General features: G+C 41.3%; 1 protein-coding gene across 1 annotated transcript; it reads right to left on the bottom strand.

Moving 5' to 3' along the window:
• Positions 1-27: 27 nt before the first annotated feature.
• Positions 28-26108, bottom strand: LOC134965279 (transmembrane protease serine 5-like). The gene is made up of 8 exons (XM_063941764.1): positions 25447-26108; positions 16762-16875; positions 11304-11347; positions 10365-10527; positions 7808-7983; positions 5813-5911; positions 1442-1584; positions 28-39 (listed from the first exon to the last, which is right to left on the bottom strand). The coding sequence occupies exons 1-8, from the start codon at positions 26106-26108 to the stop codon at positions 28-30; spliced, it is 1413 nt and encodes a 470-aa protein (XP_063797834.1).
• Between the last annotated feature and the right edge of the window lie 1018 nt (positions 26109-27126).

Raw genomic sequence — 27126 nt, 5'->3', positions numbered from 1 at the left:
CATCTGTAGCTATTTACACTTTGCAATTTAAGTCATCTGCTGGAAAGGAAACAGAGGAGCACATGTAGAATACAAATGGCTGAAATTAAGAGATTGTCTGGTCACCTTATTCTAGCAACGTATTGTGCTGCTTGGGTTGAGTATGATATGCCGGTGGTATACCATCCCCAATGCCCCCCTAACCGTTCTCTGGAGCCTAAATCTAACCCCCCCCCCCCCCCCCACACACACACACACAGCCTAATCCTAACCCTCCCAGGTGGTGCCTAAAACTAGCCCCCCTCCCCGCAGCCTATCCCTCCCCAGGGTTGCCTAAACCTAACACCCTCCATGCAGCCTAACCCTCCCCGGTGGTGCCTAAAGCTAGCCCTCCTCCCCGCAGCCTAACCCTAAACCTCCCCAGGGTTGCCTAAACCTAACCTCCTCCATGCAGCCTAACCCTAACCCTCCATTTCCCGGAGCCTAACCCTAACCCTCCCCTCGAAGCCTCAACCTAACCTCTCTCCCTCTGCGGCTTACCTGTCCTCAACCCTGGCAAACCCTCATTTAGGATCGCTGCTGTCGGGATTCCTGCACCAGGCTTGTGATCCTTGTCGGGATGCCAACGCTGGCTTTCCGAGCAGTGTCGGGATTCCGGCGTTGGTATTTCGACTGCCGGGATCCAGACCGGATCCCGTGCTACTATACATTCATCATGTACCTGTAAACAACACTTATATCTACATCTTTAATCTGTTCTATAAAATCTGCATGTGCAGGGACTCCCGATACACCTAGTGCACACACCCATAAGCTAGCCTGTGTAAAGGAAAGTGAAGGAGAAGAGGCGTGCTGCCTACATATGCACCTCACAACATGTGTAATTATGTAAGTATACCCACTTGTTACTCATGATGCTATACTGGCCTACACTGTATGCTACTAACATGCATACTCAGATGAGCCTGACTAAGCATAGGAAGGAACATGACTATGAAAGCTCTTTTCCTGTTTATGTTTTGGAGCCAAATCATCCTACTCTACATGAGCCCCAATGGGTATAGTCTCAACAGATTTCTAACACTATGGGGTCTATTTACTAACCCTTGGATGAGGCTAAAGTCTATGGAGATAAAGTACCAGCCAATCGGCTCCTAACTCATTTTTCAAACACAGCCTGTGACATGGCAGTTAGGAGCCGATTGACTGGTACTTTATATCCACGGCTTAATAAATAGACCCCTCAGTGTGTTTTATTGAATAGTTTATGTGAAAATAGTTCTTAAAGAGAAATAATCTGTCTTTATCAGCCTTTAATTATGTACACAAAGCTACCTATTGAAATTGTATTATGGTATTATTTTATTGTTCTAAGTGAACCCTATTTCTCCCAATATTTACATTTATTATTATGTTGAGTTTAAAATGTGACAACACCTGAACAAAAAGTGCATATCCATACCTGACAAGCATCAACCTTTCCATCTAGGAATCCAGCGCAGAGCATTCTGGGAGTGATGTCACCATCATATATACAGGAACTATTGCATTTCTTAGTGCTAATTAAGGGAACCATGGCTTCCTTCAGACTGTGGGGCATGTGTGCTAAGCAATAGAAGATAGAGTTTGTTCAGCATCAATAAAAAAATAGATATTATAACTGTATTTTCTTGGGTTCATTCAGTGCTGAAAGTAGGGTGGTACGGAGTACCATTAAGAAATTTGGTTACCACCAGCCCACCGCTGTGGCATAATAATAACTGTGTATAGCAAAATATGTAATAGGCATTACTACTGTGTGTGGCATAATGTGTAATGGGTATTACAGTGTGTGGCATAATGTAAAATCAGCATTACAGTGTGTGGCATAATGGATAATGGGCATTACGGTGCGTGGCATAATGTGTAATAAGCATTACGGTGTGTGGCACAATGTGTAATGGACATTACGGTATGTGGCATAATGTATAATAATCAGTACGGTGTGTGGCATAATGTGTAATGTAGTTTCATGTGACCACGCCCCCTCATAACATGTCACCACGCCCATTTTTACTATATTGGGAATACATACTATTTACCGGCGGGCGGGATGGCGGCTATCAAGACCCCAACAGCGGGGCGAACACTGAGAGTCCCCTTATGGGCTCGCTGCGCTCGCCCCAGGTTCTATTCTCACTCTATGGTGTGGACACCCATGGGTGGGAATAGCCCCTGTATACCGGGATTCTGGCTGTCGGCATTGTCAGCGTCTGTATCCTGGCTGCTGGGACCCCAACAGCCGGCAAATTGATTGCATCCCCATGATTGGGGCTAATCCATACATGGGAGCAAAACAAAAGCAAATGAGTAACTGTGCACCTTGGTAAAACCATGTTGCATTACAGGAGGGGCAGATGTGAGACTAAGGGCCTGAGTCAGAGGTGAACTCTTGGCAGTAGCGGCTGCAACCTAAGAGGGTAATTCAGACTTGATTGCTATGGTGCGATTTTTGCATTGCTGCAATCAGGTAGTCGCCGCCTGGGTATTAGCTGTGTGCAGGTGTGCGATCGCATTTGTAGCAGAACTGCACAAACATATGTGCAGATTCTGCTCAGCCCAGGACTTAATCAGCTGCTGCGATGATCAGGGCCGGAGCGGACGTCATAATCCCTCCCTCCAAATGCCTGGGCCCTCCTGCATTTTCCCGGACACTCCTTGAAAACGGTCATTTGCCACTTACAAACGCCCTCTTCCTGTCAATCTCCTTGATATCGCCTGTGCATTCGGAAATTTCGCATCATCCCATCGCTGACCGGCAATCCCTGTTGCTGCAGTCCCTCACGCCTGTGCATTGCGGTGCATACGCAGGCGCTGTTCAGGCTGTGAGAAAACGCAGCCTAGCGATCAGGTCTGAATTACCCCCTAAGTCACAACCACTACAGCGAATTTATGTTAATGCCACAGCCGGTGGGCTGTCTATGGAGGCCCCCACCAGCTGCGGCTCTAATCCGTCATGGTGCACAGAAACATCGGCCACGCAATCGGACTTCTGAGCAAACCCAATGGTTACTCAGAATGTCCAACGGAATTTGGCCACCGGTAGCAGTGGAACTGCGTCTTTCAACACTGTCCCTGACAGCGGCACGCCCGCCAATGCCAGAAACCCCCTGTCACTGCCCAGGAATGCCTATCAGAATTTTCATGGATCTCCATGCAAATCCAATCTGCATCCACTGATGGTAACTATTGGGACACATGCAAATTGCATCTATGATGCATGTGCCCAATGTTCTACACTTCTCTGGGTTTGAATCAGGCATTTAGATTTGAGAGGGTCGTGCTATACTAAACTCCCCAGCAATTGTGGGCTACATGTAAAAGCAGCCAGTATTTACCCCACATACGAGAACAAATGTATTTGCACCCCTTGCTTTGCAACATGGTTTGCATAGCTGCTCTCTTTGTTGTTGATATGAGGCTGCCCAATTATCTGTAAACTTGTAACATACACACATGTTCTAATGGGTCAAAACGTAGAGAAAAATAAAACATAATTTTTTCTTGATTTTACATTTATTTTAAGTAGTCTGGTAACAGAAAAGCTACAGCGACTCCCTGCTGTGTCTAATAATTAACTTTGCATATTTTATTGAGCACACAATATTCAAGAAAACTTTTGCAGATTATGTATGTATTTGGCGTCTTATAAATAACTGTCCCATACAGAAAAAGTGCTTTCTTAGTAGTAGATAAGACGGTCTAAAATAGTACAGCATCAATCATTAGGTAGTTGACCACAGCTGGAACATTGCAAGCTACATAATCTTTTATAAAGTTACGCTCTTCTTCTTTCCCTGCATTTAGCAAGGTGTCTTCCCATCTGCGGGATCCTTGTCTCCACTCAGTAAATGCATGGGGATGTCACAGAACAGATTTGAAATCTTTCAGCTACTGTTCCACAGTGCGCAATTCAATTATCGTTGATCTGTGAACTGGCAGACAGGGCACGTTTATCAAATTTATAGGAGTATATATTTATCAGTGGCTTTAACACACACGTTTCCTTGATGATTAACCCTGCACGCTGGTGTCCGAAGGCAAAAAGACATTTTGAAACTCTCACAAACAGAGCAAACTCAGGAGAAACTGAACTGAGCAGGTGTCGCGGTATAGCTGAGGGTGGAACATAATCAGTGTAACCATACCAGCTGCATGTTTATACAGCCTTAGAAATACTGTATAATTGGTTAGCAGATGAAAGGGGTGAAATTTTAAATGAGAGAAGATAGATGTCACCCAGACTCAGCCTGATTATATGGCATCACGTCTCTGCTTATATATTATTTATCTTCAAATATTTACACTGTCTATCTCTCTAACTATCCATTGTGTGAGTGTATAGACAGTATGTAGATACAAATAAAAAGTGTATGTATATATATATATATATATATATATATACACACACACAGACACACACACTAAATCTTTACTTAAGCAGAATTACTGTGAAACACCTAAGGGACTGATTTATCAACCCTATAACCACCAGTACTCACAGTAATCACAGCAGTGATATCCACCAAATTAAGTAAAGAGGCAATTTATAAAGCCTGTAATGCAGGAAATGTCTCCGATATCTCCTGTGTATTAGAGTATGGGGTCGTATGTATTACAACATATAGGGGTTGCAGCAGAGTTGCTATTTATCAAATTACAAAAACTGAAAATATTCAGAGCTTGAATGTGAGAGCTAATAACATCTCAGATGGCATTAGTCTGCTCCATACTATAGGACGAGGCTCCAGAGTGTGAGGATTTCAAACTCTGTGACCCTTGAGCCTCATACACACTGGGCGACAACACAGGACGATATGAACGATAGCGACCTTTTTTGCAAGATCTATCGTTCATATCGTCCAGTGTGAATGGATGAATGGTGAACGATGCACGCACCCGCGGGTCATTCACGTTCATCCATGATCTACCGAACATGCAGCTTAATGTTCACTACAGTATATTGTTGAGCTGCATGTTCGGGGAATGCGGGGGAGGACGCCATTGAACAATATCGTTCATCGTTATCGTTCAATGTGTATGCACTGATGATCTCCCCTAATTAGCAATCAGTGATATACTGTAGAACTGAATGCAAACTAGGGGAGGTGGCCCAGTGTGTTCCCGACTTTTTAGTTCGTGTGCGCAACTCAATGTTGCACATGTAAAATAACACTACCAGTTATCAGCAGGGCTAAAAGGCCATCTGGCACTTCTGGTACATTCCAAAAGGGCCGATGGGCAGGTGGGCTGGTCCGGTCCCACAGAGAGCCAGGAAGGCCGCGCGTTACGGTTTGCAGGACATCTCCTTATCGGAGCAGCCGTCCTGTCTTTGAAAACCCATTCCTATCTTACTACGAATAGGAACATTAGGTTTTAGGGCACTTTTATAAAAAAAATGATAAATAGACAGCTAAATAACCTGGGAGGGGTTTGCCACACTGTCATCAACGACCTCTGACAGAGCAGGTTATCAATGGTGATTGAGATGTAGATTGCATTTCATCAGCTGAAGAAATTATAATTACTGGATGTTAGTAAAAGTGCTCATTAATCAAATTTAGAAGTAAAAAGACTGAAGAAGGGCTGTAGTTGCACTTGTAGTACACCTATCATCTTACAATCTGTTTATTGTTTAGCACAAATTACACACTCAGCAGGTAGACCCTGTACAGACTGACTATGCCCCGTGTCCATGTCCCCTCAGGTACAGTGCACTAATTGCAGCTGGATTTAACAAATAACTCTGGTAATCTAAAACCTTGTACTTTTACTATGTATTGCTAATACTTACTGTTGTCTGGCTGAGTATGGCCCCAACCTGAGATCCAACATTCAGAGCCTGCAGGGAGGTCCTGGTCATACTGTGGAAGACACACTGGTCGTATGCTATCTGTGTGAGATCATATCAATTCCATTACTATCATTATCCACCAAAGCAGCCAATACCATAAGAGATTATATATATATTATATATACACAGGGCTACTGATACACAAATGTCAGGGATACTGGCTGGTCTAGAAGGTCAGTCCAGTTCCAGATCCATATAGGTAATAGTTAGGGCAGTAGAGAGCCTGGCTGGGCGCAGGTACTTTTCAGGGGGTGTGGCCTGATCATAGGAGGCGTGGCCATGCACCCTTAGAAAAAAATACAGGAGCATTTTATTTTAAGCCCCTTCCTGGCCACACTGCAGCCCAGCGCACATCAGTGTGTGCTGGGCTGAGAAGAAGAGCTATAATTTCTGCTGCCAGGTAAGGCAGGGGGGTGACAACTGGGCCCACTATCAGACTTAGGCCCGAGATTTGTACCCTCTTCCCCCTCTCTCTGCACCACTGGTAATAGTGAGTTGCTGGAATTCCGCAACCCTATAATAACATACATCCTGTATGGGTTATCTGCAATAAGGTTTGCTCCTAGTTTTGTTTTACTCATTTGCATAGCACAAACTGTTGGCTTGACTTATCTTTACATGGAAGTATACCAGGAACTACTATGCTTAGCCTGTTGCCTGGAAACTGGAGGGTAAATATATGTACCAAATAAAGTGTGTGCATGTAAGAAGTGTATATATATATATATATATATATATGAAAAAAAAATTATAGGCACTCTAAATGTCTGTATATTAATCAGCAGAGAATGAGTTGTGTCCTCACCGCCAATGTTCAGCAAAAAAAAAAATCAAGCTTGAGTCCTCCAAGAAGCATTCTAAGAGAAAAGATGATAAGCAGCAAGTGCAGAATTGAACGCATATTGCTCCTAAATTGCATGCCCAAAAATCAAAATGTGTATATTCGGGTTGCGGTTAGAAGCCCAGCACTGGGGATGCTGGTGATCACTTGACAAATGCCAGAATTCCAACATCACTCGGAATCCCTGTGCCGGAACACTGAATGCAGAGTTAGAGTTAAATCATTACCCTGTCCCCTGTCGGCATTCTCACGGTTCGGATGCCGGTGTCGGTCATGTGACTGCCGGCATCCTGATCACCAGGATCCCATACCACACCTGTATATTCACTCATATGTACAGCTGTATGCGTTTCCAAAGGTTGAGACACTCCTATCTGTAAGATGGGCTTCATTATTAGTCAACACTCTATGCACTTTACCTGTGCAAGAAGACCTCATTACCACCCAGCGGATGTGCTCTAGCAATGCCTATGGCTCTGCATCACCCGTTCATGCATACTGTATACTCAGTTCCAGACCATGGATCTGATTTGGATATGTACGCAAACACGAACAAACCCAAAGTTTGGGGGTTTGCCCATGTGCAGAATGGGTCCAGTGAGATTGCTTGCAGTTCCCCCTTAGCAGCAGCATGTCAATCATTTAAAGGGCAGAGTGGAGGCAGCGACCAGGTCCTTTCTTCAAAAGAGAGGTCACCTCTGTTGTGTAAGCATGCTGGGCCCAGGGTCTGCTTCATCGGACGCATACTTCCTGGACCCGGCTGACTGGTTCTGATGGCTTTCACAGAGTGGCTGAGGGCTGAGATTGTCATGACCAATGGTCACAAAGAAAATCATCCTCAGATGCAGCACTTGGATCGCAGATGCATAAAGGAGGCTTCTATTTCCTACAGACACCTCTTGCTGCATTTGCATTTTATTTGTACAGTATTGCACAGCTGCTTCCATGGGGCTGTGCAATTCCGTACAAATCAGAATCGCCCCATGTGCAGAGCGAAAACATGAAAGATATCCTACGCAAAAATGGACTTGTGTTTAACCCTACTATGGCTAAGTATACTGTACATTGTATCTAATATGTAGTAGGAAGCTGACCCGAATAATTTAAGGGCTTCTCCAGCTTCATCAGTGCAATGTCATAGTCATGACTTCTGTCATCATACTTCTGGTGATAAATGATTTTCTCCACCGCTGATGTTTTCAGCCTCACTGGGGAGTGACTAACAATGCCGGAAAGGACGGACCAGCTAGACAGTTGAGGAGACCTGTAACTTAAAAGGAATTAATCATCAAAAATACAAGAATCATATAGTCAGATTATTTTCACTATAGAGCCAATATAATGGTATATACATAGCTATTATAAAGCTTTTGAGTAAAGTGCAGTGCCGGACTGGGGCATGAAGGGCCCACCAGGAGAATGCATTGATAGGGGCCCATGGGTCTGGCCAGTCTCCAGAGGGGGTGTGGCCAGCCGGGACAGAGGTGTGGTTAATTATTAGTGAGTGCATGGTCTGGGCCCCTTGTATATATTCAAATTCAAATAAAAAAAACTCTCTCCAAACTGCATGCATTCTGAGCTATCTGTCTTGTCAGTTCATAATAACGAGGCAAATGAAACATATGTATTAAGTTGTCATAATTAACAATTAATTAATTGGTCAAAACAATAGATATATTTATGGGGCACAATTATTTAAATAATTTATTATTCAGAGTAAATTGTGCCAGCATGCCTGTCCCAATTTGCCGCACATCACATTTGCATGAAAAGCCTCTTAATAACTTGATAAATCCTTAAGTTCACAGAGCAGAACCAGAGATTTGCATGAGTTTCAATTCACCAGTAAAACTGCGCTTAATTAACCCCTCTCCCCCACATGCTCTGGATTGTGATATTAACTGAGCAGTTGCTCCTACTGGGGAGATGTATCAAAACTTGGAGAGAGATAAAGTGGACAGAGAAAAAGGGGTCTGTGTACTGAGCCTTGGACAGAGAAAAAAGGGGTCTGTGTACTAAGCCTTCAAGAAAGATAAATTGGACAGAGAAGTGAACAAGCCCGGAAGCTGGGCAAAACGCGTCTTTCAGATGGTGGCAGCAGCGGGAGTAACTCAACGTACCCAATAACAGCTGCGGCAGTGGTGCCTCTGACCTTGTCATCAGGGCAAGGACGGCTCTTGAAGCAGGCTCACGGATGGCAGTGATATACACTGCCACTCAGCGCACCACTAACAGGCATCCACGTTGATCTTGACTTCCCAGCCAGGGGTGGGGGGGGGGGGCAACGGTACTAGCAGCACTATAAACCCCCAGTAAACAGAAATCACAGTGGGTACTAACAATGTTACCGACACGCATGGGGCAGTAAGTATATGCCAGTATACTCTTTTCTTTACAGTCAGGCTTTTCCTATACCCTCCAACGTATACCTCACAATTAATGTCTGTACATTTTCACAAGCAATATGTACTGGATTAACCTCTAATACTTATATACCTATTATATTTGGTTAGGGACTGTTATAACTCTAATTGCATGCCACCTCTTACACCAAATCATTATAGGATGTAACGATAAATTGCAATTGTAAGCAAGCTGCTATATAACATCTTTTTGATTATAAGTACTTTTCCATACATAAATTTGCTACAGCTGTAATTAATTATATAGCTGTTTATAAATGGCCACTTGTTGGAAACACTGTTGCAAATGTTTCCACTTTTAATTCATTGATTATCGTGACTCAAGGCTGCAAAGCTATTATTATACAGTATTCTGTTTTTTTGTGTGTAAACCTCCCTCTCAACTCCAAGACTTCCTATGATCTACTTATTCAGTGAATTCACTCACATGCGGCAGTTCTCCAACTGGCAGTAGTGTAATTGTCTAACACCAAAAGCAGATCCATCTTATCTACTCTATCAATTATTATTTTATGATCTCTCATCAAAGATTCCGGAGATGTACTCAGGGAAACACTAAGTGACCTACTACCATACCACACTGTATATACGCAATCTGATCTGATCTTGGCAGCCATAATTGCCAGGGGGCCACCTAACTGCAGAAAGGATCTATGCAGCCGAAGCCCCCCTCACCCCCTGTCACCAGCACATTATCACAGGGTACAGCCGTTGCAAACCCCCCCCCCCCCCCTGCTGATTATGGGGCTGTTCTCTATCTGTTTTTCTGAGTTTGAAGAATGTCATGATTTCTACATTCCATGGGGAGTGTAGAAATTGTGACAATTTAAGTATGATGAATATGCCCCATAGTACCAACCAATCAACTCCTGTCATTTTTCAAACATAACATGTAGAATGGCAGTTAAAAGCTGATTGGCTGGTACTTTATCTCTGAATAGTTTATCTCTCTCCAAGGTTTGATTAAGTTCTCCTGCTGTTACTGCATGCACACACATGGACCAGCAAAGAGCACATGTTTATGCACTTGGTTCTGCTTTAAGTTAAAAAGGCAATATGTTCTATAGTGTTACATATGTGAGTACAGTATGTATATGTTGCATGCAATTTGTCATGTACCAAGTTTTTTGGACACATTGCAATATTTGGTAACATGGTGTGTTTAGATTTTCTATTAAGAAAGTGGTCATAATTATTTAAACTTGGCAATGAGTTTCTGAAGACCTACTTGTGTACACAGTGTGCAGCGGTTATGATCCATTGATGTGCCACGATGGAGCCACCGCAGACGTGCTTATTGTTAAGGTACAGGCTGACTTGCCACGGCCAACGACCCAAGGTTACATCACTTCCCCCAATAATTCTGGAAGATTTGGAACGAGATCCACATTCTACAGAGATCATATCAGGGAAGTAATCAGACTTCTGAAGGTTCATGAAAAGGCTGCACTTTCCCAGGGAGAAATGTTAACATGTTATATGACAAACAGGATTGCCCTGCTCTGGGAGGACACTCAGAAGGGCATGGTCACCACCTAAGAGGTTGCACATACCATTGCCATGTACAACATAATGTTACAAGTGAACTAATAAATGCTACAATTTCTATTTATCATGGACTTCTCTAACAGTATGAAAATTTAGGGAAAGATTATTTAAAACAACTCCTTAGGGAAAATCATGCAAATAAGATTAAACATTCCAGGAGCTATGTTAATTGTATTCCTAATCTAAAAGTGTATGATTTATATATGGAGTATCTTATATGAATATTTGTCTGTATACTCAAACTCACCCCAACCTTTTTTCTTGGTGATTGGCTCTAATGCAAGTAGAGTCTTCTGGCTGGACAGGGACATGGTAACTATTCCAACCAAAGGCTGAGACCATATATTATACAGGGCAATGGGACTCTGTCAAGTCTTGTGGGAAAGTGAGTCCATTGTACCCTTTAGTTCCATCTTGTTTTACAGGTCATGAAGAGAGGCTCTCTTTCTCTTGGGTTGAAGATGTGAATTACTTTGAACATATATTATTATTATTTTGAGTGCATGTATTCCGGCCTTTAAAATGTGCTTACGTAAAATTTGTATATTAAAAAAGTTGATAAAAAGACAATTTAAAACATTCTAAGAGGCAATGAGCATAGACACGTTTTTAGACTCACCAGAGCACTTCAGTGCAACAATACGTCCAGAAAGACACCCTCGCCTGCCAGGTAAAATGTTAAAATATTAAATGAATTATTACTTAAATGAATAGAGAATAATAACAGGATTGCAAGGTGAACTAAAGAACCGTTAGGGGGACGGGAAGACGGGTGATGGGGGGCAGGGAAATGAAAACTATTGTATAGTAGAAGCACAGGCAAAAAACATTTGGCTTTTTTACAGAAAAGAGTTTGCAAAATTGTAACTTTATTATAATACTTAGGTCTAATTTTAAGTTGATCTTTTTCTATAATGCACATACAAAACCATCTTTGTAATGTTTGAAACCAATAATGCATGGCATCTTCAGCCATGCACACGTCATTAAACTATGACAATGCTTTAATTCATAAAAAGTACATTATGCAGATTGAATGCTCATAACCAGGAGTATTTTGGACTTTGGATTTTTCCATATTTTGGAATAATTGCATACCATAATGAGATATCTTGGGGATGGAATCCAAATCTAAACACAAAATGCATTTATGTTTCATATACACCTTATATAAAATAAATAGCCTGAAGGTCATTTTATGAAACAAAGAACCAACAGAAAATAAAATAGTCACTATCTCAGTCTCGATCAAAAAATGTTAGATTTCAGAATATTTCAAATATTGGATTTTCAGATATGGGCGACTCAACCTGTATGTATAATGTCAATAAGTTAAGGGTAAAATAGTGTCCTGAACAGTGGTGGCTCCAACCTGTAGGGGGGCTGCCGCTACCCATGCCCATCCTGAAAGGAGGAGAGAAGGAGACTGACTGGATCTGGCAGATGCCAGGACCGGCACACAAGCGGCAGCCGGACTGCTCATGCACAAAACACTGGCTTCTATGAACTGCATTTGCTGCAACCCATAAAATCTGGCTAGGGTTTACAATCAGGCAGGGAGTGGCTTCCTGGAAGCACGCTTTCAGCTGATCACAGCCCATACTGGCAGTCCCAGAGGAAAAGAAAACACCTCCCAGTGATACTGCCTGTAGTGTCTGTGACTGGCAGGAAGAACTTCCAATAGGAAGTTACTACCAGTCTAGTAAAGCCAGTGCAGTCACGGACTGCATCTGGGTCGTTGACACTGAGCTGAGGTGGCGGATATCACAAAGGTGGAGTCCGCCACTGGTCCGACTCCTAAACCATCAGCTACTGTATAGGCCACAAAGTGGCTTTTACTGTTTCCTTTAATATAACTTCAGACAGAAAGTTTGGAGTCCTTACAACAGAAAACATTTTTATTTTATTTACTAACAGTTATTTATATAATGTGAGCATAGTCCATTGTGCTTTAAAATTGGGATAAAAACAATAACTCAAGACTATTGTAGGTACTTGCAGACAGTAGCGGATCTTGCCACGGGCAAGCAGGACTTTTGCCTGGGGTGCTGCCTTCCGGAGGGCACCGGTGCCTTTCGGAGGGCGCCGCACCATGGCAAGATCCGCTACTGTGCTACTGTGTTCCCTGCTATGTCCGCTGTGTCCCCCGCTGTGAAGGGAACTAGACGCTACCTGTCTAGTTTCCCTTCGTGGAGAGGACCTTTGCTATGCGGTGCGCGATGACATCATCGCGCATCGCACAGCATTGTGGGACTGACACAAACGCTAGGGATCATAATTGACCTCTAGTGTCTATCTGTCCCATAGATCCGAGGAGAGGAGCGGCACCGGCGGAGGTCTGCAGCGGTCGGGAATCAGGAGCGGGGATAGTAAGTATTAATTTTTTTTGTGTGTAAGCAGCGCTACTCCTACAGGAGGCACAATTGGGGGCACAAATGGGGGCACAACTCTACAGGGGGCGTAACTGACCACGCCCCCTGTATGAAGCCACACCCCTATTTTTCACCCGGGGCGCCAAAAGGGCTAGAACCGGCCCTGCTTGCAGACATAGATGTAAGAGGGCCCTGCTTGCAAATCTTAAAAACATCCCATGTAATCGGATTTAGAATCCATTGAACAAATATGATCTCTGCGATTTTTTTAATACGCACTATCCCAAAACTTTTTTATTAGTTATTTAGATAATTTCTACATACAGTAGCTGTTACCTAATTATAGTAACACTCACATGACCCCTCACAGTGGGGGAAGTAGAGTAATTTATAAGGGTTTTAACCCCTTTGCTGTGGAGGATGAGTGGGGTTTGTCCTATGGATATACAGTCAGACTGTGGAGGACGAGCCACAGATTCTCTGCAGCAACCAATAGAGACTACTGGCACCTCCCGGACTATGAAGTGTCTCCAGCATGCGTGCACCAAAGTCACTTTTGAGAAAAAAATTAATAAATGAATGAAAGATGCAGTTTGGAGGGACTTTTAAGTCCCATTATCTCCCCAAACCCAGCAACTCTGTCACACTATGTGACCCCTAAGAGAGTATTGCCTAGTGATTACCTGCACTACAGAAAAATCATGTCCAGGGATGGGGGAAGATCTCTCCCAACCTGACATTCATAAACTTAGGGACACACATTTTAGAAAGAACGGGGCCCCCTCTTTCAAATAATGGGCCCCTTTAATACTTATTGTCTGGTGATCACCTATGATTTCTGGACAATGTACTACAGAAAATATATGTTTTTTCCTGTATGGGGTGGAAGGGACACTATGTAACTTAAAATAGACATCATATTTGCTTAACTTTTTTTGTGGTTTTATCATTTTTCCACTAAATAAAGCCTAATCTATTCACTTATTCACATTGTGTTTCACTTTCTCATCCTTATTATGTCAACATAGTTAAAATATCAAAATACAATGTGTGGACATTCTCAGACTTTATATAGGGCATAGGTCTGCAAACTCGGTCCTCATTACCCCACACAGTGCATGTTTTGAAGGTCTCCTCACAGAATAGCAAATTAAATAATTAACTCCACCTGCGGAGCTCTTAAAATGTGTCTGTGAGTAATTAATATACCTGTGCATCTGCTGGGTTACCTGCAAAACATGCACTGTGTGGGGTAATGAGGACAGAGGGGGTAATTCCAAGTTGATCGCAGCAGGAAATTTTTTAGCAGTTGGGCAAAACCATGTGCACTGCAGGGGGGGCAGATATAACATTTGCAGAGAGAGTTAGATTTGGGTGGGTTATTTTGTTTCTGTGCAGGGTAAATACTGGCTGCTTTCTTTTTACACTGCAATTTAGATTGCAGATTGAACTCACCACACCCAAATCTAACTCTCTCTGCAAATGTTATATCTGCCCCCCCTGCAGTGCACATGGTTTTGACCAACTGCTAAAAAATTTCCTGCTGCGATCAACTTGGAATTACCCCCAGAGTTTGCAGACCTATGATAAAGGGAAAATGTCAACATTGTCAGAATTTTGAAATAAGGTTGGGTAGCAGGGAGAGGTTAGGGATATGCTGCAGGGCAGGTTAGGTTTAGGCTGCAGGGGAGGTTAGGGTTAGGCTACAGGGGGAGGTTAGGCTGCAGGGGGAGGTAAGGGTTAGTCTGCAGGGGGAGGTTAGGGTTAGTCTGCAGGGGGAGGTTAGGGTTAGGCTGCAGGGGATGATAGGGTTAGGCTGCAGGGGGAGGTTAGGGGTAGGCTGCAGGCAGGGTCGGACTGGCCCACAGGGGAACAGGGGAAAGCACCGGTGGGCCCTCCTCCTCCTTTAGGGATCAGGTTCCAGACTTTATCCAGGTGCACTTGAATTATGCATTATACATATGTTACATTATACTTCACAAGAATATGGTTTATTATATATTTACCATTGGGCACACAAAATGTACTCTTTAATGGTTAGCCAAACCTCTGAGGTGGCTGGCCATGCCCCCACTGGAGCCTGGCCACACCTTTAAGCATGGGCCTCTACAGCAGCATTTCCTCGGTGGGCCCTTCATGCCCCAGTCCGACACTGGCTGCAGGGAGTGGTTAGTGTTAGGCAGCAGAGGGAGGTTAGGCTGCAAGGAGAGGGGGAGGTTTAGGCTGCAGGGGGGAGGTTAAGGTTAGACTGCAGGGGGAGGTTAGGGTTAGGCTTCAGGGAGATGTTAGGCTGTGAAGAGAGGGGGAGGGTTAGGCTGCAGGGGTAGGTTAGCGTTAGGATGCAGGGGGAGGTTAGGGTTAGGCTACAGGGGGAAGTTAGGGTTTGGTGCTAGAAAAAAAGGTTAGGAGTTAAGAATAGGCCAGAAATACTAATTAGAACATCAGAGGATTGTAGGTCTGACCTGGAAGTAGCAAACACATGACCGATGTAACCTGGAAGATGCTGTTGGAGTCGCTGCAGCCATCAGGTAAGTCACTGCTGGGCCACTGGGGATGATATGTTGACATTCTAACATGTCAACATTTTATCGCTGTCTACATGATGAATGTCAACATGACTGCTGACATATGACACACTCCATGTTAACTTTCAGAATGTTGACATTCATTATGTTGACATGCTCTGAATGCTGATATCTAGAGAGTCTACATGTTCAGAATGTTGACATTTGAAATGTCAACATTCATAGTTCTGACATAATGTTGACCTGCTCATTATTAGGGAGATGTGTCAAATGTTAGAGAGAGATAAAGTGTAAAGAGATAAGGTAACAGCCAATCAGCTCCTAACTGCCACGTTACAGGCTGTGTTTGAAAAATGACAGAATCTGATTGGTTGGTGCTTTATCTTCCTCCATATTATCTATCTCAGAAGGTTGTGACATCTCCCCCATGTCAACATTATGAATGTTGACAGTAAAAATGTCAATTATCCTATTTTAGCCTAAACCTAATTTCAGTCTAAGGTTGGGTACACACTTAACGATGTGTACCCAGCACGACATCATGGGTGATGGGGTCCGGCAGGTGAGCTGGCATTGGCAAGTGCATACGCACTTAAAAAATGCCGACAGCGACGGAGCAACGGTGGGGGACATGCTGCATTTGGCAGCATAGCCCCTGCTAGCGATATCGCCCATTGGCCCTGCATATAGGGCTGATGGAGGATCTCGCTGATAATACGCAGGAGACCGATATGCCCAATATTTTGGTCTGATCCGCAGGATCGGACGACACATCGTCTAGTGTGTCTCATCTAGTTTAACTTCATAATGTTGATATTTTAACATTATGAACATGCTGACATTTTGATTCTAGTCAAACTCATGCAGGAAGATTGTGGTGTCACAAATTTCTATAAACAATTTCAAAAAGTTTATACAGTACTTTCAACTTGTTTAATAATATTTATTTAAAATGCTTTTAGCTGGGCTAATAAATGTTGAGTGCCTTTTAATTTTAATAGCTAAAATTGAATCTGCACCACTATTATTATACTACAATTCTATTCATTGCTGTTACTGTAGCTACAGTATGTTACTACTAAGTAGTACAGTGGATCTAGCATTACTGTACTTGACGAGCAACATCATTTATACAGTATATGTAGGATTGTATTTACTGAAGGCTTTACTGACTACATACCTGGTTTTCCAAATATGTTCAGGTGCCGTTGTTTGGCCAAGCGGGATTTGAACAAACTCTTGACTGTGATTTAACTTGATATTTGTCAAATTCACAGCCTTGTGGTGCATCAACCTTTAACAAAAAATCAAAATGAAAAAGACAGATGAGTTAGATTATACTTTGGCATTAGTTTATACTATATACCAGCGGTTCCCAACCCGTAGTAAGCGTACCTCCGGGTGTACGCAGCAGACTGGTCGGGGGTACTTGAAAACACTGCCGGAAATGGCGGAAGTCTTCAGCATCCCCCCGGCGCATGCGCTGTTGCGCTAGGAGGACACCGGGTCATGCATCCGCGGCTGGAGGAAGGTGCCGGCCCGCGGATAAAATGAAAACACAGGTGCTCATTGTGTTTAACGTTATATGTTGTTGAGGCAAACAAAATATGAAATTCACCTCTAAGTTGTCCTGCTGCAGTGATTGAAGTGATTGTATCCACATATTTGTATACCTTTATTTAATTATGCATCTCAGCATGTACATATCTTTATATCAAGAGAAAGCTTTTACTTGTAATACTGTTTTTGTCTTTAAGTTAGGCTGCAAAAAAAAAAAAATTGTAAAATGTAAAGTAAAAACTAAAAGCCTATAAATGCCATTAAAGAGTCGTTTGATTATTTAGCTAACCTAAGAACATTACTACCTAACAAAAACAAACTTTTCTGGCGAGGGGGGATTAATGAGATGAGGGGGTACTCCTAAATGAAAAGCCTAATCAAGAGGTACTGGAGAGAAAAAAAGGTTGGGGACCGCTGCTCTATACTATAGATTGCTAAAACATTTTTAATATAATATTGTCATATATTTAAATGTCGACATCATTTCTTATTTTATAGGCCAATCATAGAGGTGTAGTTAAATTAGACACATTTTAATACTATATTGCCCATTAAAGATTTAGCTCTAGATTATGTGTTACAGAACAAAATATAAGGATTTCGGAATAATCCGGTTATAAATACAATATTTATTAATTAACTTTATAATATTAATATCTTTTTTAATTGTACTGTATTATTATAATTATTATAATAATAATAATAATAATAATAATAATAATAATAATAATAATAATTATATAATGCTACTAATAATAATCCTAAAACGTTTGTTTTAAAAGTTCAGTCCTACTTAACAACAACTTTTTTAACCTTAACCATGAAGCAGAATCTTATTCTCTTTTAGTGTTCCCTTTGCCACTATAATTGTTTTTTGATACACGCCAGGAGAGTATAACCTGATCTCGGAGTCTTAGCCAGTCACCCAGCAAGCTCCTCTCCACTCACATATTGTACTAACTGTTTAAACATTTCAGACAGAACAAGGTTGACATTCCCACTATTTGAAATACAAAGGAGAAAGAAATGCTCTGCGCACCAAAAATCACTTTGAATTGATTGATTGATTAATTAAGTGCAGTCTAGCAAGGAGAATGATTGACTCAATGAAACTTGACCTTTTTTATAGTGAAAAATATTTTATAAAACAGTTAATGACACAAAACAAAGTAAATAAGACAAACAATACATATATATATATATAGCAGTATAAAAACCGGAGGTATTTCACCTCTTGCAAGTGTAAATAGAAACACTGTATCTAACTTTTATAAACGTGCTGTTTAAACAGCATACACTGTATCTAAAATGCAGATCGGATATCTTAAGTGAAAGAGGCTCTATACAAAGAGCAACAATCGATTCTAACACTGGCGTCCCAGTGTGGAATCAAATAAAATGTCCACAGATGGCTCCACAATAAAATTATTAGAAGCAAAGCAAGTAATAATAGTTACCCTCGTGCTGATTCCTGAGATGTAATGCAGAGTCCTGTATGCATTTGCACGGGGAGAATGTAAAGATTGGTAGTTGCTGCCACAATGGTAATTAAAAGACAGACTTGTTGGAATATTTATTCTCCGTAATAATAGCCGTCAGTTGACCGTCAGATGATGACATGTAGGGAGTTTCCCAGCAAGGGACCTGATCCGTATGGCTATCGGTAACAGCATGGAACGGCAAAACCGCTGATGGCTGGCGCCGCACTGGTGTCACAGCGGAGATCCGTCTATATCCAGCTTGTCGCAGCGGGATTCTGATGTAGAAGTGCCGTTAGCAGCTGGACTCCCTTTAACCTCACTGCGGAGGTATAATTACTGTAGGTCACTTGGCTTAGATGTGGACGGAACCGGAATAGCAGGACCGAGATGGTAGGAGCCCGTCTGTGGAGTAACTGATATCCACTGCACTGCACTCGTAGAAAGGGGCGTCAACGCGTTTCGTCTCCTAGCAACGGAGACTTCCTCAAGACGAATACCTTGCTACTGGGATATACAGCATTTATACCTAGCTAATTGTGTGAATTGAATCTGGTGTGTCAATTAGTAATCAAACACACAGTAGGCAGAATCCTGATTACATACAGATCTAAAACAGAATAAAAAGCAGAAATACCTTACAATGAAAATAAAATAAACATAAAAGGTCAGCGGAGCATTGAGTCAATAGTAATATATCTTCATTTGGGTAAAAATAAGACAATAGAGAATCATAAAAGATCTATCTTTATGTATTTTAAACTTAATCAAATCCATATATTTAAATGTCGACATCATTTCTTATTTTATAGGCCAATCATAGAGGTGTAGTTAAATTAGACACATTTTAATACTATATTGCCCATTAAAGATTTAGCTCTAGATTATGTGTTACAGAACAAAATATAAGGATTTCGGAATAATCCGGTTATAAATACAATATTTATTAATTAACTTTATAATATTAATATCTTTTTTAATTGTACTGTATTATTATAATTATAATAATAATAATAATAATAATAATAATTATATAATGCTACTAATAATAATCCTAAAACGTTTGTTTTAAAAGTTCAGTCCTACTTAACAACAACTTTTTTAACCTTAACCATGAAGCAGAATCTTATTCTCTTTTAGTGTTCCCTTTGCCACTATAATTGTTTTTTGATACACGCCAGGAGAGTATAACCTGATCTCGGAGTCTTAGCCAGTCACCCAGCAAGCTCCTCTCCACTCACATATTGTACTAACTGTTTAAACATTTCAGACAGAACAAGGTTGACATTCCCACTATTTGCACTTATGGAAATTACCTATATTATGTATTTCTCTAATTTTGTACTGGTTTAGCACTGGACTAGATATATATTAAATAATTTTCCCGATTGGAGAGTATTTGTATTAGAGAGCTTTTTTTGTGTTACAGATAATGATGAATAATGATAGATTTTAGCTTGTGGAAATGAACAAGTGTCTGTTTTTTCTACATTACATTTTTGGATATCAGAACTGGAGCACCTTTTGCTGTGCTGAGGGGTGGGGGGGAGGCAGGTACTATTTACCTAGGCCCAGGCCTGATGAAGGGGCCAAATGGGAGCCCAAGTCCACCCCCCTCCTTACCTGGCAGCAGCAACTGCAGCTCTTCTCTTCAGCCTAGCATACGCTGCTTTGTGCTGGGCTGCAGTGTGGCCAGGGAGGCACTGAAAGTACTATTTTTCTGTATTTTGACTAAGGGTACAGGGCCACACCTCCTGTGATTAGGCCACCCCCCCAAAAGTACCTGGGCCCCGCCAGGCTCTCTACTGTAACAATAGTATCTGATAGATTAAATATGTAATATCCTTCACAGAATGTCTTTACCTGATGTAACCCAAATGTCTGCATACAAGAGTCCCCCAATCTGAATTCCATCTCTCATGACATGTTAGGAGCCATTCTTGTCTGTAATCCACCTGCACTTCCAACAAGAAGTTTTCTGTGTTTATTCTGAAAGATACTGAAACCATTTTATGAAAGAATGATTTCTTATGATAAAAGATCTTCACCTTTAAACTAGCCCTCAATTATATCTACTATTTCACCCAGTCAAACCACATTAAGACATAGCAACACTGTTCTCACATGGGATTGTGTCAGTTTGAGGCAGTAGAGGGCCCTGAGTTAAGATTTTGATTGTATGCAGTGACGTGCGGTGGGGTGAGGCAGAGTCTTTCCTGTCATACTAATATTTGTGCCAGAGCTTTCAATGTATAAAGTATATGAAAAATGCAAATAATTTGTTTGATCTATGTTCTTTGCATTATTCTAATCATTTTTATAGCCCAAACTATGGAGTTAAAAGTCTATGGCGCCTTTCTTTTCAGCACACCTCTGATCAAAACGCACCACATTTCCAGGAGTTTATACTGCAGCACCTGTGTTTAATGCCCAGATGTACCCTTTGGTTCCTATATTGCATGTAACTCTGGCTCTGGGGCTAGCCAGTGCCTCCTGAGCCGTTTAGCTCACCGCACGTCCCTGATTGTAAGAAGCCACCAAAGTCTGTATGTTTGCTGAAATTTAGATCAGAAGTTGGTAATTGTGTCAAATTCCAACGGGTTCTAATTAAAGATGTGCAGGGTCGGAAATTGTGACTGTTATGATTAAGAATTTGACTAGAAATATAATTAAGTGAATCTGTTTTTCAATGTATTTTATTTGACCGCATGCGTCCTGATTATGTCCATACAGAGTTGCAGTTGTAATATCAGGTGCATGCAGGGAAAAGTGCATTGAGATGTAGTAGGGGTTCCTGGGCAGTGACAGGAAGGTGTCTTAGTGCATGCACAGAGATGGTCTGTCTTATGGACATACTATGGGAATGTTGCTGGAGTGTCAGCGAAAGTAGCTGCATACACAGAAGCTCAACCGCTCACATGAGAGGCCATACACAGGTGGAGAAGCTGCACCTGCCATAGGGCTAGTGAAAGTTTTGATGGTGCCATCAATGGTGGTGTCTAAGGATGCACCAATCGATATTAATGAGTGTACGAACACTGAAAGGTGGTGTCTCAGTTCTTGCACATTTATATACTTGATTGTACACAAGAGAAGGACTTTTCTGGCTGCATTTGTATAAAGTGTACATAGTACATGAGTTCTTTTATACAGCATAAGGAAGTAATTAGTAATGATAAAATGGCAAACCTTTTCTGCGTGGTAGAGTTGTCACTTCATTGTCAGTGTCGTTGCATCGAGATGTAACCTCAGCATCTTGCAAAGGAACAGAGCCTTGGTAAACGAGCGGCCTCATGAAATAGTGCACTGAACACATTCAAAAGAATAAGATTAAAGTTATTTCCTTTCAAGCAATTACTTACTATATGTTTCACTGAAATTATTTATTTATTTTTTGCTTTCTTCTTATTTTTTTTTCTTATTTTTCCAAGAACAGACTCTAAGGCTAGGGCCATACACAGCGTTTTCACCGGATCTGTTTAGCAGGCCCGGTTCCGTCTAAAACGCTATGTGGATTTAGAAATAGCCTTTTTGCTTGATGCCGCATATTGGCATCCGGCCAGTGCCATGACGGGATTTCAAGTATAACACTGTGTGGCACAGCCGCACTGTGTCAACACATACATTCAAATGTATATGTTCTACTTGAAATCTGGTCATCCTGTCATCCTGCTCAGCATGCTGCGGTTGAGTTCAGTGGATGCGGCACTGGAGGAGGGGAGGTTTAGGGGGAGGGTAAGGAGAAGGATTAGCAGACTTACTAAAATGTGTCACGATTCTGACTGTTGGTATGCCACTGTTAGTATTCTGCACGCACATGCCCATGGATGTTCACATGTGTACTATTCACGGCCAATGAGCCACATTTACCGTGACTCATTTGTAAAATCACGCTGGGCACATCTGTATTCTATTGGAGATCAGGAACTTCTAGCTATCAAACTACAGTAGCTCCTGAGTAGTGGAAATATCTCTTATAGGGGGCTAAACATCCTGTGTTGATTCAACCACAAAAATATTTTGTACTTGAAATCCACCCGATGTCTCAATCCCCATCAGGCCAGATAGGCTCTGTTCTTCTCCAGATTAAATTTCAAAATGACTTTCCAACCTTGGGTCTAAAAACCATACGGCTGATGCCCTGTCCAGATCTATGGTGCAAGAAAGAGAGTATACTTCAAAGGAAGACTATCCTATTATTAATACTGTGGTTTTTGCAACTATTCAAGTGTCACCAACGCCATCACCTTGGAAGATCTTTGTTTTTCAAGCATTTCATAAAATATTATTGACATGGGCATCCTACTTTGCTGGACACACTGGAATATTAAAAACGTACAAGTTGCTCCAAAGACCTTATTGGTGGCCAACCATGAAGTCCAACAATCAAGCTTTCATTTCTTCCTGTGTCAATTGTGCTCAACACAGTGTGTCGGTAGTGTCGGCAGGCCCCTGCCGGACTTCAACCGTCAGTGCAAATCTAAAAGAAGAAAAGGGAACCTCTGGCGCTACTTGATAGTATGAAGAATTACAATATCATTTTGTATTCGATTTTGTATAATTTAATAAGAACAAATTAGTAAATAAATTAGTAGAATATACCTTAAAAACAGTGTTCTCATATAAGATTCGGGGTTTGTAAAGCACCCCACAATAAACCGTATAGTAGTACATCTAGTTGCAGATTGCTGTATACAATAAATAAGCAGTACGTCTACTAAATTGTTACAAAGTATTACAAACAGGAGGACGGGTTTCGATTCAATACAGTAAATTAAAACAAAATGATCCCAGCTGTCTATGCTTGAATAAGTGTCTCTGTAGTTGTCCCTCTTAGGGGTTGCTTGATTCTAGGTTTTTCCTATGTGTGGGGTCCGGTATTGTGAGAGAACGCGTTCTCTCCCCTTTTGTGGAAGCTTTCCTTTTCCCGCTCTGGGTCCGTGTGTGTGTTGGGTTAAAAAAGTTTTTAATCCAGCGTCTGTTAGAAGAAAAAGGGATTTATTTCCCACTTACGTATCTTCATCCTCTACGGGACTGATGATCTTTTTCCTCGGGTAGTAATGAGTTGTCAGCGTCTCTGTCCAGGAGTCACGATGTTGCTGCAGGCGCCTGCAGTGCTGGTCCTCGTGGAGTTTGTGGCCGGCGTCTTCCAGGGGATCAGGATCTCCGGGTTGAGGCGGGTGGAAGGGGGCGTAGTCCAATGCTTTTCACTCGGCTAAAGAATGCCGTGCTTCATCAGGGACTTTGTGTTGCTGTGGTTGTCAGTCACTAGTTATAGGGTCCGGTTCTTGCCAATTGGTTTATCCTGCTGTCCGTCAAATATAGGCGCTTTCTTTTGGGGTCAGTTTAAATTTATGTCCGAAGTATTGTTGTATCAAAATAACTGTAATGTATATACCAGTGTATAAATAAGATAGAAATAAAAATATAATGAATTCTGGTGAGTTTTATTCTTTGTATTAAAACAATGAAATTTTTAGAAAGGGGTGCAGATTAGATCGCAACTATGAATAAACTAGTCCTTAGTTTTGTTAATAAATATTAGTAACATTGTTTGTGCATATGGTATATTAATGGTTCTTTCCAAAGGACATTTTGTTACATTCCCCAGGATGTTACTTCTCAGTATGTTTGTTGTGGACATACAGACTACACACGGTTTCTCAGGTGTTCATTTAGACATTGTGTCCATTGTGGTGTTTAAAAAAGATTATGGCAGGACTTTGTTGTTATTAAAATGGGAAGGGAAATTGTCTGTGTGGATTTTCTTATATATACAAAGAGAGCAATTATATTTCCATTGTGTAATTGTTATTTGTCATGTGTTGTTAGTGTGTTAGTAGTGTGTAGACTTGAAGGGGGGGGGTTATTTTGTGTGTTGGTATGTTTCTTTTTATCTTAAAATTTTATTTTTTTCTGTTTCTCTTTTTCTTCTTTTCTTGTTGTCTTTATTTCTTTTTCGTTATCTTTTTCTAAGCAGTTCTGTGATTAGCTGTTTCCCATGGTGTGGGTCCCTTAGCCCGTATATCCCACACCCTACATATGAAGCGTCTCAAGCTGGTGTTATTACTGTACCTAGGTTTCAGGAATGGTCCCCCATTTCTTACTCGCAAGGCCCACTCTATTTAACTTCCAAGTTCGGAATGGGATTGGGTGGTCTGTGAGTGGTATGACAGTATAGATCATCTAGAGACACTTCTCTTGGCAAGGTGCAGTTTGGGGCAGGGCACCCACAATCGTGGGTCAGTCTTCCAGGAAACTGCTTAGCTCGAAATCGATGTTGAGTCCTTTTGGGGCCAAAGTTTGCATGTTATATATCCATTTCGTCTCCTCTCTGGACATGATTCTGATGTAATCTCCAACTCTCCAAGGGATTTCCACTTTTTTTTATTGCTATAAAGTTGAGAAGTTTTCCATCATGTTTATGTTTTTTTTGGAAGTGATCTGGTACACTATGAGTTTCCATTTCTTTTTCAATATTTCTGAGATGCTCTCCAATTCTTATTTTTAGACTTCTTGCCGTTCTTCCTTATGTACTGCAGATTGCATGGGCACGTTAGTAGATAGATTACTCCTTTCGTGTCACAAGTGATTTTTTCCTTTATTTTGAATACTTTCTTGTTTGTGTATGACATAAAGGTAGTCACTGGTTTTGTGCTTCTTGCGTTGCATATTTTGCATGCTTTGCATTTTGTGCAATGGTAAAATACTGGCGAAGTGTCGTTCAGCCAGGTTTTTTTTTTTTTTCAAGTGTGAAACTGGGAACTAATTCTTGTTTAATGTTTGGCGCTTTTCTGTATATGATCCTAGGTCGTTCTTGTATATACTCTTGGATTTCTTCATCTCTTCTGAGTATGGACCAGTTCTTCCTGAGTATTCTCTCCAGAGTTCTGTATTGGCTGTTGTAATTGGTGATGAAGGTTATTTCCCTCTGTTCCTCTGAGTTTTTATCCTTGTATTTGAGTAGATCTTCTCTTTTTGTCTCTCTTGCTGCCTCTATGGATTTTTGAACAATGTTTTTATTGTAGTTTCTGACTAGGAATTTTTCTTGTAGGGTCTTAGTTTGTTCTTCAAAGGTTTCGTTATTCGAGCAGTTTCTTTTGATCCTTTTGAACTGTCCTCCCGGGATTCCCTTCAGCCAGTTGTTGTGATGGTTACTGGTGCCTGGTATGTAGTTGTTGCAGTCCACAGACTTAATGTATGTTTTAGTGTGGATCTCGTCATCCTCAATGTAGATGGTTAAGTCTAAAAAGTTGATGGCTTCATTACTGTGTGTCTGTGTGAATTCGAGATTTAGATTGTTGGTATTTATGTAGTTCGTGAATTCTGTAAGTTCATTTAATGTTTCTTTCCAGATGACGATGATGTCGTCGATATAGCGTTTCCATAGTTCTGTGTGCTCCAGTAGGTGGTTATTTCTCCAAATAAAATCCTCTTCCCACTGTGCCATAAACAGGTTCGCATAACTCGGTGCAAATTTCGTACCCATAGCGGTCCCGCGAACCTGTCTGTAGTGGGTGTTGTTGTACCAGAATGTGTTGTGGCTGAGGATGAATTTGATGCCTTCTACTACAAATTTAGTTTGATCTTCTGGTAATTCTGCTTTGTTATCCCAAGATCTGTGTTATGGCTTCACATCCATCTTGATGGTCTATGCATGTATACAATGCTTTTACGTCATAGGTTACTAAGATTAATTTTCTTTCCATTCTATTCCTTCCAGTAGTCTTAGAATTTGTGTAGTGTCTCTGAGATGGCTCTTTTGTGATATTACCATAGGTTGCAATATTTTGTCTATATACTCTGATAAGTTTGTGGTTAGTGATCCAATTCCTGACACGATTGGTCTTCCTGGCGGGTTTGTGATGTCTTTGTGGATTTTGGGTAGGAAATAGAAGACTGGTGTTCTTGGGTTTGTCTGTTGGAGGAAAGCTGACTCTTTTTTGTTTAGTATTCCTTTTGTGGTTCCTGTTTTGATAAGCTGATTGTATTCTTTCTTGTATATCTCGATTGGATTATTTGGAAGTTCTTCATATGTCTCCCTGTCTGTTAGGAGCCTCATTGCTTCTTGGTGGTACATGTCTTTATCCAGAATTACTACCCCTCCTCCTTTGTCGGCAGGTTTTATAACTATTTGTTTATTGCCTTTTAAGATAAAAAGAAACATACCAACACACAAAATAAACCCCCCCCCTTCAAGTCTAGACACTACTAACACACTAACAACACATGACAAATAAAAATTACACAATGGAAATATAATTGCTCTCTTTGTATATATAAGAAAATCCACACAGACAATTTCCCTTCCCATTTTAATAACAACAAAGTCCTGCCATAATCTTTTTTAAACACCAAAAAGGACACAATGTCATAATGAACACCTGAGAAACCATGTGTAGTCTTTATGTCCACAACAAACATACTGAGAAGTAACATCCTGGGGAATGTAACAAAATGTCCTTTGGAAAGAACCATTAATATACCATATGCACAAACAATATTAC

Source organism: Pseudophryne corroboree, chromosome 10 (assembly GCF_028390025.1).
Source record: "Pseudophryne corroboree isolate aPseCor3 chromosome 10, aPseCor3.hap2, whole genome shotgun sequence".
In the NCBI taxonomy this organism is placed as follows: domain Eukaryota; kingdom Metazoa; phylum Chordata; class Amphibia; order Anura; family Myobatrachidae; genus Pseudophryne; species Pseudophryne corroboree.
This window is presented reverse-complemented; position numbering and strand designations above follow the sequence as displayed.